Source organism: Phoxinus phoxinus (genome assembly GCF_949152265.1).
Source record: "Phoxinus phoxinus genome assembly, chromosome: 6".
In the NCBI taxonomy this organism is placed as follows: domain Eukaryota; kingdom Metazoa; phylum Chordata; class Actinopteri; order Cypriniformes; family Leuciscidae; genus Phoxinus; species Phoxinus phoxinus.
In genome coordinates, this window is record NC_136881.1 from 1,617,525 (window position 1) to 1,632,524 (window position 15,000).

At 36.8% G+C, this 15,000-nt stretch overlaps 1 protein-coding gene across 3 annotated transcripts in view; it reads left to right on the forward strand.

The window, feature by feature from the left end:
* Window positions 1–15,000, forward strand: part of appa (amyloid beta (A4) precursor protein a) — a 46,501-nt gene that overhangs the window by 20,219 nt on the left and 11,282 nt on the right. For 2 of the 3 annotated variants that reach the window (XM_079615407.1, XM_079615409.1), the window contains 7 exons: window positions 1,189–1,421; window positions 3,500–3,667; window positions 7,979–8,112; window positions 9,576–9,650; window positions 11,078–11,236; window positions 12,891–13,019; window positions 13,519–13,618. In XM_079615407.1, coding sequence (XP_079471533.1) covers window positions 1,189–1,421; window positions 3,500–3,667; window positions 7,979–8,112; window positions 9,576–9,650; window positions 11,078–11,236; window positions 12,891–13,019; window positions 13,519–13,618 — 998 coding nt within the window. The remainder of the gene's footprint in view (window positions 1–1,188; window positions 1,422–3,499; window positions 3,668–7,978; window positions 8,113–9,575; window positions 9,651–11,077; window positions 11,237–12,890; window positions 13,020–13,518; window positions 13,619–15,000) is intronic. The other variant, XM_079615408.1, reaches the window with a different exon arrangement.

The window sequence follows — 15,000 nt, forward strand, 5'->3', positions numbered from 1 at the left end:
ATTATAGTATTACTATAGTTTTTTTTACAAAAAACTTTTAAAATGTAGTGATTTATGACCTTTTCCCTGTTTCTCATCCTCTGATTCACACAGTCTGTTTTGGGGGTGTTTCCCCTTTAAGAGTTCAGTGTTAACGCCCACTGCTATGATTGGCTAACGTCAGTGCCTATGCATCAATTATTAACGCCCCCAGCCAGAACATTTGCGGATTCGGCGTATTTAAAAAGTAGTTTAAAGTTTTAAACACATTACTTACAGTTTGCGTCGTCGTTGTTGAGCCCAGAATAGTCGGCACGGACTTATCTTTGAGCAACAGTTTTCTGGCAAAGCCAGCATCATTTTGGGATTTGTTCTTTGTCACTTCTTACCATGGATCCAGAACTAGCTGTATTTAGAGCTTGATTAAATAAATGATTCGTTTATAATGGGGAGGACGTCTTAAGCTATGAAACCTGCAGGACGTTTTAATGGTACAAATACCTCTTATATACCAAAAGATCAAGGCAAATTTGGTTTCTCATGTCATGACCCCTTTAAAATACTTTTGTCAGGCACAGTCGGGCATAACGTTAAATCCTTTTTTTTATTTTTATTTTTTTTATAGCAAAAATACGCTTAAAATGTACAATGTACATCCAAAACAAAACGTATTGGCTTCCATGTTATTTAAATCTTACCGAGGCGAGTCAAACTCCGTTTCATTCAACTGTCCGACGTGCTTTCTCTTTAAATGCTCGTGCATCACCGAGGTGCTGCCGTGATACGCAAGGACTGCTTTGCAAACCATGCAGGTAATCTTTTTATTCGCCGTATCCAGGATAAAATGCTGTGCATTTATGTTCACGATTGTGCTGCATTCACTCACAAAAATACATGTTTTATATATTTACGGTAGGACATTTACTAAATATCTTCATGGAACATGATCTTAATATCCTCATGATTTTTGGCATAAAAGAAAAATTTATAATTTTGACCCGTACAGTGTACGGTTGGCTATTGCCACAGATATACCCGTGCGGCTCCAGACTGGTGCTGTGGTCCAGGGACACATTTATAAACTGAGAATATAAGCATACAGTCAAACCACAATTTATTCAGCATTTCTCACATTATCTCACAGTTTATTCGCTATAGTTTATAAAATGGTACTAAAATAAGTCCATGTTGTCCGGTGTTCTCCTGCAGCATGACTCGAGACGCAGACGCCGAACCCGCCGTGGTGGAGGACGACGAGGATCCGGACGAGGAAGAGGACGAGGCTCTGGACAACGACGAGGATGGAGACGGAGACGAGGACGAGAAGGATGACGAAGATGATGAGGTCGTCGACGAGCGCCGTGACAACGGCCAGAGCACCAGCGTTGCCATGACGACCACCACGACCACGACGACCGAGTCTGTGGAGGAGGTGGTGCGAGGTGAGCGAGAGCGTCCAATCACGCGCTGATCTCACTAGTGGTCGAGCGATGTATATCGATTTTGTTTGATTAATTTATAGATGGCAGATGCACAGATGTGATTCATGAATGCAGACCTTGGATTATTGAACAAATTAAAGTATTTTTAAGTGCAAAAAAGTTTCAAAACGGGATGTTAACGGGATCAGTTAACAGCCTAAAAATATTAAAAATGCATGCATAACAATTGCTAAAATGTACTTTTATTTTACATAATATTTACTAAATTAGTAATGAAGTTGAAAATAAATTAGAAAAAAATATGAATCTGTCAAACAAACAGATTTATACTTTACATTGCAACTTGATTCTTAAATCCGATTATATAATTTTTCACTAATAAATGAATAGGTAAGTACACAAATAAAAAGCAATTGAACCATAATAATTTTATTTTACAAATTAAGACAAGGTTGGATTTGGCACTCAGGCGCTGCCATTCACAATGCTTTCAAAATAAAAGTCCCACATAAAAATATTCAGATATATAATACTGTTTATTTTTATGAATTATTCATAATTTGTTTATTATTGGATTTGACTCTAGACCATTTTAAAGTAACAAACACCATAATGTGAATTTTCTTTCCAAGTTAGAAAGGATATTAAATGAAAAGATGAAGGATGGCACTTACTATTCACAAGGGCTTTCAAAATAAAAGTCCCACACGTGTCAAAATAAGTCACATAATTTAAATAAGTCACATAATTTAGTCACAAATTATGTAAATTAGTTAATCCAAGACCGTAAACTAATGAAGACTCTCGGGCGCTGCCATTCACAAAGCTTTCAAAATAAAAGTCCCACACATGTCGAAATAAGTCACAATTATTAGACAAAACTGTTAAACAGAGACAGTAAACTAAAGTAACAAACACCATAATGGAATTTCTTTCCAAGTAAGAAAGGATATTAAATGAAAAGATGAAGGATGGGACGTACCATTCACAGGGCTTTCAAAATTAAAGTCCCACACATGTCGAAATAAGTCACATAATTTAAATGTCACATAATTTAGTCACATAATTTCTTTGACAGAACTGTTAAACCGAGACCGTAAACTAATGAAGACGCTCGGACACTCAGGTGCTGCCATTCACAACACTTTCAAAATAAAAGTCCCATGTGCTGTCAAAATAAGTCACAATTATTAGACAAAACTGTTAAACAGAGACAGTAAACTAAAGTAACAAGCACCATAATGGAATTTCTTTCTAAGTAAGAAAGGATATTAAATGAAAAGATGAAGAATGGGACGTACCATTCACAGAGCTTTCAAAATTAAAGTCCCACACATGTTGAAATAAATGGTAAATGGTAAATGGACTGCATTTATATAGCGCTTTCACAGACCCAATGGCCACCAAAGCGCTTTACAATATTGCCTCACATTCACCCATTCACTCACTCATTCATACACCGACGGCGGTGTCAGCCATGCAAGGCGATCCAGCTCGTCGGGAGCAGCTGGGGTTAGGTGTCTTGCTCAAGGACACCTCGACACTTGGTCAAGTGGAACCGGGGATTGAACCACCAACCTTCCGGTTTGTAGACAATCTACATGAACCACTGAGCCACTGCCGCCCCTTATCACTGCCGAAATAAGGCACATAATTTAAATGTCACATAATTTAGTCACATAATTTCTTTGACAGAACTGTTGAACCGAGACCGTAAACTAATGAAGGCGCTCGGACACTCAGGCGCTCCCATTCACAACGCTTACAAAATAAAAGTCCCATGTGCTGTCAAAATAAGTCACAATTATTAGACAAAACTGTTAAACAGAGCACTTCCATTCACAACGCTTTCAAAATAAAAGTCCCATGTGCTGTCAAAATAAGTCACAATTATTAGACAAAACTGTTAAACAGAGCACTTCCATTCACAACGCTTTCAAAATAAAAGTCCCATCAGCCAAACAGATGCAGAAAAACTGCCAAACATCGATATATCGGTCGACCACTAGTTCTCATGTCATCAGACGCTGCTCTTCATGCGTGTCTGCGTGTGTGTGTGTGTGTGTGTGTCCCGTCAGAGGTGTGTTTTGCGAGTGCAGAGACGGGCCCCTGCAGGGCCATGTTGCCGCGCTGGTATTTTGTGCGCGAGGAGGGCCGGTGCGCGCCCTTCATCTACGGTGGCTGCGGAGGGAACCGCAATAACTTTGAGTCGGAGGAATACTGTCAGTCTGTCTGCAGCAGTGTGTGTAAGTCACCGACAGAACCGACACGCGTGCCACTAACACTCATTCACTCGCACTCGTGCCCAACAAACGTTTCTTCAGCAAACACAACCAGAGATGCTTAGCAAGATGATGTTAATCATAATGAAAGCCGGCCGCAATCAGGAGCCGTCAGAAAGCTCCAGACAAGATCATAAACGGGTTTACAAAGTGGGGTCTGGGGGAAAACTATTAAAAAAATTAAAAAATAATAAAAATAAATTAAAATACAAATGTAATAAAAATTTATTTAAATTAATTAAAAAAGCTAAATAAAAATAAATAAATAATAATACAATTTAGATTTAAATATACAAATTATTAATAAACATAATACCATAGTGAGTAGAAAAAAATAAGCTAAATGTTTTCCAAATAATATTTCACACATTTATTTCTTAAAAAAAATAATAAATCACAGTATAATAAAAATAGATTAAAATACACATGTAATACAAATGGATTAAATTTAATTACAAAGGCTAAATTAAAAAATAAATAATTCTATAATAAAATTTGGATTGCAATAAACAAATAAATAATAAACAGGGTTATACTATAGTGAGTAGAAAAAAATAAACTAAATATTTTCCAAATAATATTTCACACATTTTTTATCATCTTTATTTTTTACAGTATAAATTGGTTCTTTATACATAAAAAAATGTGTAGCTGCCTTTTTAACTGTTAGTATGGATCAGGGGTCTGGGGAAAAACATTGTACAAAATAAATAATAAAAATTGATTAAAATTCAAATGTAATAAAATTAATTTAGATTAGATTAGAATTTTTTGATTAAAATTAGGATTAGAATTAATTACAAAGGCTAAATTAAAAAATAAATAATACAATTTAGATTAAAATAAACAAATAAATAAAAAAACAGTACAATACTAAACTAAACTAAATATTTTCCAAATAATCATATTTGGAAAACCATATTTTAGGACTTCTGTATTCATATTATGAAAAAGAAGTGCACTTAATGTTTACTTCAAATAGTATAGTAAATTCTTAAGTATATTAATAAATATATAAGATATTCTTGCAGATATTACTGAAATAAAATGCCACTTAGAGTATTATTTTATAAGTGCACTTTGTAATAATGTAAAATTAACTACCGGTACATAAAATAATACATTCAAGTCATTATGTTGGTAATATTTTTTTGCCGTGCTTTAAATATTTTTGGAGACTAACTATAAAGTACTCGTTTATTATCTTAAATGCAGTGTATTATTTTACTCAAAGTGAAAAACATTTTTTTAAATGCAGTAAATTGCAAATGTATCATTTGAAATGTGTAATTACAGTTTCAATTGTGTATTTTAGTGGCGACACTTTTCAAAACGGCCTAATTTGAGTTCATTAGGTAATGCACTAACTGTCATGAGAATATTTTATATATTTTCATTTATTAGTTAATAAAAATGTGCATGTTAGTATCTAGTTAAACATCTCCTTTTGTGTTTCATGAGGAAAGATATGCGGGTTTGGAAGGACATGACGACGAGTGAATGAATTACTTCTTCAGTTTGAGACTCTTGCTGATCGTGTGTGTGTGTGTGTGTGTGTGTGTGTGTGTGTGTGTGTGTGTGTGTGTGTGTGTGTGTGTGTGTGTGTGTGTGTGTGTGTGTGTGTGTGTGTGTGTGTGTGTGTGTGTGTGTGTGTGTGTGTGTGTGTGGCTGCTGATTAACTCGGATCATCTTCTCCCTGAATTTCTCCTGTAATTCTTCAACTAATCTTGTGGTATTTTTGTGAGACTGAAGTGTGTGTGTGTGTGTGTGTGTGTGTGTGTGTTATACATTTGCATGCCTAAAATCGTCAATGACTTCACTACAAACCTTGAGCTTCCTCGCTTCTCTCTTCATGACTTTATCTGTCAAATGCAGTTTAGTCTTTAGTAAGTGTCGTTTAAGTCATGCTTTCAATCAAGTCCTTTGATATGGTAAGTAATGCATCAACAAGAGAGAAGATTGTGCTTTCATGTTGGATCCTATTGCCGGTTTGAGAGATGAATCCTTTGCAACAGCTCTATTTTACAGTGTATAAATAAACACATCATACAGAGATGATCTGCTCAAGGTTGCAGTTTTCTTGTGTGTTATATTGCTTAGATTAAACAGGAATAAAATGGTCAAACTCTCTTCTTGCCACTTTAACCCTGGTTTAAGATGCGTTCACAACCACGTCATATTTACCGTAATTTCAAAATGACAATGCGTGATGTCAAAACCAGCTTACAAATTGTTAGGGATTAACCGATGTGAACATTTTGGCCGATACCGATAATCCCTTTATATTTGAAAGCTGATAACCGATATATGGGCCGGTAACCGATAACCCTTTATATTTGAAAGCTGATAACCGATATATGGGCCGATAACCGATAATTCTTTATATTTGAAAGCTGATAACCGATATATGGGCCGATACCGATAATTCTTTATATTTGAAAGCTGATAACCGATATATGGGCCGATAACCGATAATTCTTTATATTTGAAAGCTGATAACCGATATATGGGCCGATAACCAATAATTCTTTATATTTGAAAGCTGATAACCGATATATGGGCCGATAACCGATAATTCTTTATATTTGAAAGCTGATAACCGATATATGGGCCGATAACCAATAATTCTTTATATTTGAAAGCTGATAACCGATATATGGGCCGATAACCGATAATTCTTTATATTTGAAAGCTGATAACCGATATATGGGCCGATAACCGATAATTCTTTATATTTGAAAGCTGATAACCGATATATGGGCCGATAACCGATAATTCTTTATATTTGAAAGCTGATAACCGATATATGGGCCGATAACCGATAATTCTTTATATTTGAAAGCTGATAACCGATATATGGGCCGATACCGATAATTCTTTATATTTGAAAGCTGATAACCGATATATGGGCCGATAACCGATAATTCTTTATATTTGAAAGCTGATAACCGATATATGGGCCGATAACCAATAATTTTTTATATTTGAAAGCTGATAACCGATATATGGGCCGATAACCGATAATTCTTTATATTTGAAAGCTGATAACCGATATATGGGCCGATAACCAATAATTTTTTATATTTGAAAGCTGATAACCGATATATGGGCCGATAACCGATAATTCTTTATATTTGAAAGCTGATAACCAATATATTGGCCGATAACCGATAATTCTTTATATTTGAAAGCTGATAACCGATATATGGGCCGATACCGATAATTCTTTATATTTGAAAGCTGATAACCAATATATTGGCCGATAACCGATAATTCTTTATATTTGAAAGCTGATAACCGATATATTGGCCGATATAGATAATTCTTTATATTTGAAAGCTGATAACCGATATATGGGCCGATAACCGATAATTCTTTATATTTGAAAGCTGATAACCGATATATGGGCCGATAACCGATAATTCTTTATATTTGAAAGCTGATAACCGATATATGGGCCAATACCGATAATTCTTTATATTTGAAAGCTAATAACCAATATATTGGCCGATAACCGATAATTCTTTATATTTGAAAGCTGATAACCGATATATTGGCCGATATAGATAATTCTTTATATTTGAAAGCTGATAACAAATATATAGGCCGATATAGATAATTCTTTATATTTGAAAGCTGATAACAAATATATAGGCCGATATAGATAATTCTTTATATTTGAAAGCTGATAACCGATATATGGGCCGATAACCGATAATTCTTTATATTTGAAAGCTGATAACCGATAATTCTTTATATTTGAAAGCTGATAACCGATATATGGGCCGATAACCGATAATTCTTTATATTTGAAAGCTGATAACCGATATATGGGCCGATAACCGATAATTCTTTATATTTGAAAGCTGATAACCGATATATGGGCCGATACCGATAATTCTTTATATTTGAAAGCTGATAACCAATATATTGGCCGATAACCGATAATTCTTTATATTTGAAAGCTGATAACCGATATATGGGCCGATAACCGATAATTCTTTATATTTGAAAGCTGATAACCGATATATGGGCCGATACCGATAATTCTTTATATTTGAAAGCTGATAACCAATATATTGGCCGATATAGATAATTCTTTATATTTGAAAGCTGATAACCGATATATGGGCCGATAACCGATAATTCTTTATATTTGAAAGCTGATAACCGATAATTCTTTATATTTGAAAGCTGATAACCTCGAGCTGTACGAGGACATGAGGTCTTGCGTCACCAGTGTTCTGATGTGTTGTTTCTCTGTGGGATCCGCAGTGCCGACTCCCTCCTCCAGTCCTCCCGACGCCGTGGACCGATACCTGGAGACGCCGGCCGACGAGAACGAGCACGCTCACTTCCTGAAGGCCAAGGAGAGTCTGGAGGCCAAACACCGCGAGCGCATGTCTCAGGTCTCACACACACTCATACTCACTCGGCGAGGGGGGATCAAAAGTGACATTTACAATGTTACAAAAGATTAGGGTTGGGAATCGAAATTTGTTTCCAATTCTGGAATGTAATACTTGAGGTCAGGAATCAGAGATTCCTCTTATCGATTCCTTCGTGAGCATTTCAATATATGACTTTAAGACGAGACACGGCAGGCAAAAACATAGTTTTATTTTTTACTGGTCAATTTTGAGATTTTGGGATGTTTGTCTTCAATAACAATAGTCGTCTTTCAGACTTGTGGTGGAAAAAAAGTCAGAAATACACATTTAGGTCTTTATTTTACTACACTGTGTCTATTTGCGTCAGGAGATTTCTCCTAAATTCAACAAAAATTGGCGTTCTCAATCCGTTGGGAAGCGCTCTCTCTCCTGTACAATGCTGTCGGATCCAAATATGGTCATTTCCTTTTTATCAGCAACCAATCGTGAAAGTATAAGGGCTGAATGCACAATCTCATTGGCTGATGATAAATCTTTAAAGCCTGTTTTCTCAAAATGACTTTTCTCTCATTCTCCAAGTCTGAAATCTCCACTTCAGTCGCACCGATATACACCAAACCTTCCAGTCTTGTATTTAGTTATATTATGAAGACATTTACTGAGGGATTTGTAAATATATTATTCCTAGCCTGATTTATGTAACATTTTATTCCAAAAAACATGGCAAAAATATTTTTTTTTAAGGATATTGACAGTATATTCTGATTTACAGGATAACAAAAGTAGATATCCATAAATCCTTCTGTAAATTTTTCCCCCATTTAATATGTGAACACAATTAAAAAATCATTTTTAACCTGGCTTTATCCAATTCTGAGATTTTTTTAATATATGCAAATTAGCACATATTTAATTAGATATAGCCTAATTTGCATATTTAAACATTAAATTACAGAAAACTTGTAATCATTTTTTTTCTCATCGTAATGTAGGGAATCAACTGGGAAAGTTTCATGGTGATTTCTGCTAGTTAAAACATGTACCCTATTAACCTTTAGTTTTTTTTTTACCTTATTAGAATCTAAATTAGGAATCGATAAGCAGAATCGATATCGGAATCGTTAAAATTTAAAGGATACCCAACCCTACAAAAGATTTTATTCCAAATAAAGGCTGTTTGAAGTTTCAATTCATCAAATAATCCTGAAAAAATGCATGTTTTTCTACACAAATATCAACACTGATCATTATAAATGTTTCTCAAGCATATTACACTGATTTCTGAAGGATCATGTGACATTGAAGACTGGAGTAATGATGCTGAAAATTCAGCTTTGATCACAGGAATAAATTACACTAAATTTACTAGATATTCACATAGAAAACTTGTTTTACGTTGTAAATTCAAAAAGAAAAAAAATAATTGTATTTAATGTACCATGAGGATGCGGCGCTGACTGTCATGTGATCTTGTTTTGCAGGTGATGAGGGAATGGGAGGAGGCCGAGAGACAGGCGAAGAGTTTACCGCGCAACGACAAGAAGGCCGTGATCCAGGTCAGCTCAGCCCTTTACTGGCAACTCAACATGGGGATTTCCCATGATGCCCTTCTTCAGCCTTACAGAGCCATTCATTTTCTCCATAGGGGAATTGATTTTTAACAATAACTTTGTTATAAAAGATCGTTAAAGTTTGTTAATCGATGGTATTAGCTTCTGTTGAAGCCATCAGCCCACATTATCTTAGCTTGACTTTGAAAATAATTCTTTAACCGCAGGAATTTCTGGTGAAAAACTGTGAGTTAATGAATTTGTGAGTTAGTTTAAATTTAAGTTGAAAGAATGTGAGGAATTTGTTTAACTCCTTAAGCGGCACCCCCTTTTTTTAATAGACATGAAAATGCACATTTCGAACTTAAATGGTTGTAATTCAAGAATGCTTTGGAATTTAGATGTAAGATTCTTGTTTTAAAGAAGACATTTGGTAGATTTTTTGTAAAAGTGAAATAAATTAAGTTAAACAGAAAAAAATTAGTTTATGAAAATGTACAATGTAAAAAATTGTATTTTTCATATTTTATATGAAATATATATTTTCAAAACCTTGTGGACTCTAAAAATGCAAAGAAAAATCAAAGCCAAAAATCTGAACAAGTTGTGTTTCAAATGTTAGGTTGATATCTCAGAAAATGAGCGTTCAGTGAGATGTAGTTTGTGCGCAGTACCACACTTCTCCACTAGTGGACATTACTGCCCATATAAGGGCGCCTCCATCTCCATATGTTGTTTGAGTCTGAACCATTATTTTTACAATTTTCATACAATTTATGAAGTAGACATCCTATTCAGAAGTAGTGTTGGAAGTTTGGCAGATTTTGAAATGAATTCAACCTCTAAGAAACACAGAAGATCACGTATGTGCATTATAGCTCGCTGCCACATCACTAATGCTGAATCTATTATTATTTTCTTTATATTTAAAACATTTTCAGAGCTTTTTTTCTAAAAGAATTGAATGGATGCTATCTTTTGAACTTGGCATGAAAACAAACTGAGGTTTCTACCATTCTTTCATGATTTTTCATGTTCATCACTATTTCAAAATAAAGGTCTGAACACGCCTTAGGAGTATGAACATATTCTTGGTGCAAATTGATAAATTATGGCTCCTCTGTAATTTATTTTGAAAATCAGTCATTAAATATGTAAACTAGAGATTGTAAGCTTTCAAATGATATATAGTTTGTCAAGATTAGTTTAGGTTTAGTATAGGATATTACTGTTTTAAATATGTAATGGCCGTGGGCCCGCCGGTTTATTTATTGATCAAATCTAGTCATTAAAAAAAATATATATATAATCAAAATGAAATAAAATAAGCTTTCTGAAAAAAAAAAAAAAAAAGTATAATTTTAGGGCGATCGCTATTGCACTCTGTTGTTTGATTTCCCATGAGCCTTTGCCTGACTGCTGGTGTCCCGCAGCGCTTCCAGGAGAAGGTGGAGGCGCTGGAGCAGGAGGCGGCCGGAGAGCGGCAGCAACTGGTGGAGACACACATGGCTCGCGTGGAGGCGCTCCTGAACGACCGGCGCCGGCTGGCTCTCGAGAGCTACCTGTCCTCTCTGCAGAGCGACCCGCCCCGGGTACACACTCACACACACTCCTCACATGATGCACAGATACACACACACACACCTCACATGATGCACAGATACACACGTGTGCTCTAACACACTCCTCACATGATGCTCTGACACACACACACACACACACACTCCTCACATGATGCACAGATACACACACACACACCTCACATGATGCACAGATACACACACCTCACATGATGCACAGATACACACACCTCACATGATGCACAGATACACACACACACACCTCACATGATGCACAGATACACACACCTCACATGATGCACAGATACACACACACACACCTCACATGATGCACAGATACACACACCTCACATGATGCACAGATACACACGTGTGCTCTAACACACTCCTCACATGATGCTCTGACACACACACACACACTCACACACACTCCTCACATGATGCACAGATACACACGTGTGCTCTAACACACTCCTCACATGATGCTCTGACACACACACACACACTCACACACACTCCTCACATGATGCACTGATACACACGTGTGCTCTAACACACTCCTCACATGATGCTCTGACACACACACACACACTCACACACACTCCTCACATGATGCACAGATACACACGTGTGCTCTAACACACTCCTCACATGATGCTCTGACACACACACACACACACTCACACACACTCTCCTCACATGATGCACAGATACACACACACACACACACCTCACATGATGCTCTGACACACACACTCACACACACACTCCTCACATGATGCACTGATACACACGTGTGCTCTAACACACTCCTCACATGATGCTCTGACACACACACACACACACACACTCACACACACTCCTCACATGATGCACAGATACACACACTGACACACTCCTCACATGATGCACAGATACACACACACACACACACACACACCTCACATGATGCACTGACACACACACACACACACACACACACACCTCACATGATGCACTGACACACACGTGTGCTCTAACACACTCACATGATGCACAGATACACACACACACACACTCACATGATGCACAGATACACACACACACACACACTCACATGATGCACTGATACACACGTGTGCTCTAACACACTCACATGATGCACAGATACACACACACACACACTCACATGATGCACTGATACACACGTGTGCTCTAACACACTCCTCACATGATGCACTGATACACACACACACACACACTCCTCACATGATGCACTGATACACACACACACACCTCACATGATGCACTGACACACACGCGTGCTCTAACACACTCCTCACATGATGCACAGATACACACACACACACCTCACATGATGCACTGATACACACACACACACACACCTCACATGATGCACTGACACACACACACACCTCACATGATGCACTGACACACACGTGTGCTCTAACACACTCCTCACATGATGCACAGATACACACACACACACACACACACTCCTCACATGATGCACAGATACACACACACACCTCACATGATGCACTGACACACACGTGTGCTCTAACACACTCCTCACATGATGCTCTGATACACACACACACACCTCACATGTTTGCTGATGCTGGTGTGTGTTCTGAATGTGTGTTTGCTGGTGTGTGTTCTGCAGCCTCGGCATGTGTTCAGTCTGCTGAAGAAGTACGTGCGCGCCGAGCAAAAAGACCGGCAACACACACTCAAGCACTTCGAACACGTGCGCATGGTGGACCCGAAGAAGGCCGCGCAGATCCGGCCGCAGGTACGAGTCGATCTCTGACGATCACCTGCACATCACTCCCTGTCAGCGGTCTTGAGCTTTTTAAATCAAGATGCATTTACTTGTTTACTTGTCTTGTTTTCTGGGGAGTTTTTGCTTAAAACAAGCAAAATTATCAAAAATAATCTTGTTTCTGTTTGAATTAACATGATTTTTCTGACACCATTGGCAGATAATTTAGCTTGTTTTAAGCAAAAACTCACTTAATTTAGATTAATTCCCCTTAGAAACAGGACATATCATCTTATGTCATTTTACTCGTATAGTAAATGCATCTTGATTTATTAATTTTTTGATATTTGGACTGGAAACAAGACAGAAATACTAAGTAAGAAAAGCATTTTTTGCAGCTAGTTCACTAGGCTTTGCTGATTGTAGATGATGATCTGATTGTGAAGATGAGCAAACCGTGAGTTAGCTGAAGATTCTTTAGGATTGAAGCGGATTAAAAGCTCAGTGACACGCTGACCTCTGACCTCAGGTGCTGACCCATCTGCGTGTGATCGAGGAGCGGATGAACCAGTCTCTCGGGCTCCTGTACAAGGTGCCGGGCGTCGCGGAGGACATCCAGGACCAAGTCGGTGAGTTTGTGACCAGACAAACCATAGTGACCCTGGACCACAAAACCAGTCACATCTCCTTTAAAGTTGTGCATTTATGTTCACGATTGTGCTGCATTCACTCACAAAAATACATGTTTTATATATTTACGGCAGGACATTTACTAAATATCTTCATGGAACATGATCTTAATATCCTCATGATTTTTGGCATAAAAGAAAAATGTATAATTTTGACCCATACATGTATACAGGGTCCCCGCGGATCCTTAAAAAGTATTAAAAGGTCTTAAATTCGATATTTAAAATTTAAGGCCTTAAAAAGTCTTAAATTCTTATTTTTACTTATGAAAAGTCTTATTTTTACCTATGAAAGGTCTTAAATTTTAGATGACACTTTGACGACGTATCTAAATGCTTTCCAAATGAAAACTATCTAATCAGCGTACGTATTATTTTTATTATTCTATCTTTGTGGATTTGCTTGTTCACGTGACAATTCGCGTCATTTACGGCAGCGTATTAGCCTGCGTCTGTCTCCTGCACGCGAGAGGAGAGGATAAGAGAACGAGTAAATGTCAGTTCAATAGTAAGTTCATTCTTTGTGTTTAGGATTGTCTATGAACTATGATGATATTGTAATCATTGTTTTAACTACGTACGAGGCACCGCGAGTGCGAGCTGACATCGCGTTTGTCTCTCATGCTTGCTTTCACTGCGTGATGTGTTAGTGCAGTTATAGATATGTACCCAAATGAGTTTTTGTCTTATATTTCTATCATATTAGGTTGTTATATTAGAATATCACGAGCAAGAGTGCCGTTTTCCTGTGCACAATTGCAAATGTGCTATTTATTTTATACAACAGTTAAATTAACAATAAAGTTAACATTGTGTGTTACTTTTTATATTGTCAATATTGTTTGTTTCCCCCTTTATTTCGCCGACGAGAATTTCATAATGAAACTGTAGTCCAACAGACAGCGATTCTTTTTTAAAACTGAAATCCGCGTTTTGAACGAATCATTTGATTCAATTAATGAATCGGCCGTTTGAACAAATCGTTTGAATAAATGACTCCAACAACTCGCTTATTAAGACAGTGACTTACTGCCACCTACTGGCGGGTTTAGTTGCAAATTTAAAGTACCCTTTAATTAAAATGTTAAAATTATGAATAATTTCATATTTAAATATTGAATAGCTTTATTTATGCAATTGCAAATTAAGTGTAAATATAGTAATGCCAGTCCGGATGCCGTTTCTGTGTCACCTCTGCACTGCAAGGATGGTTTTTAATTTAATTATTTAATTTGACAGTGGTACGGTCTTATTCTAATAGAATTTAATTTGAATGTTAGAATTTGACATAAAAGGTAATGCATACCTCTAAATACGTTTAG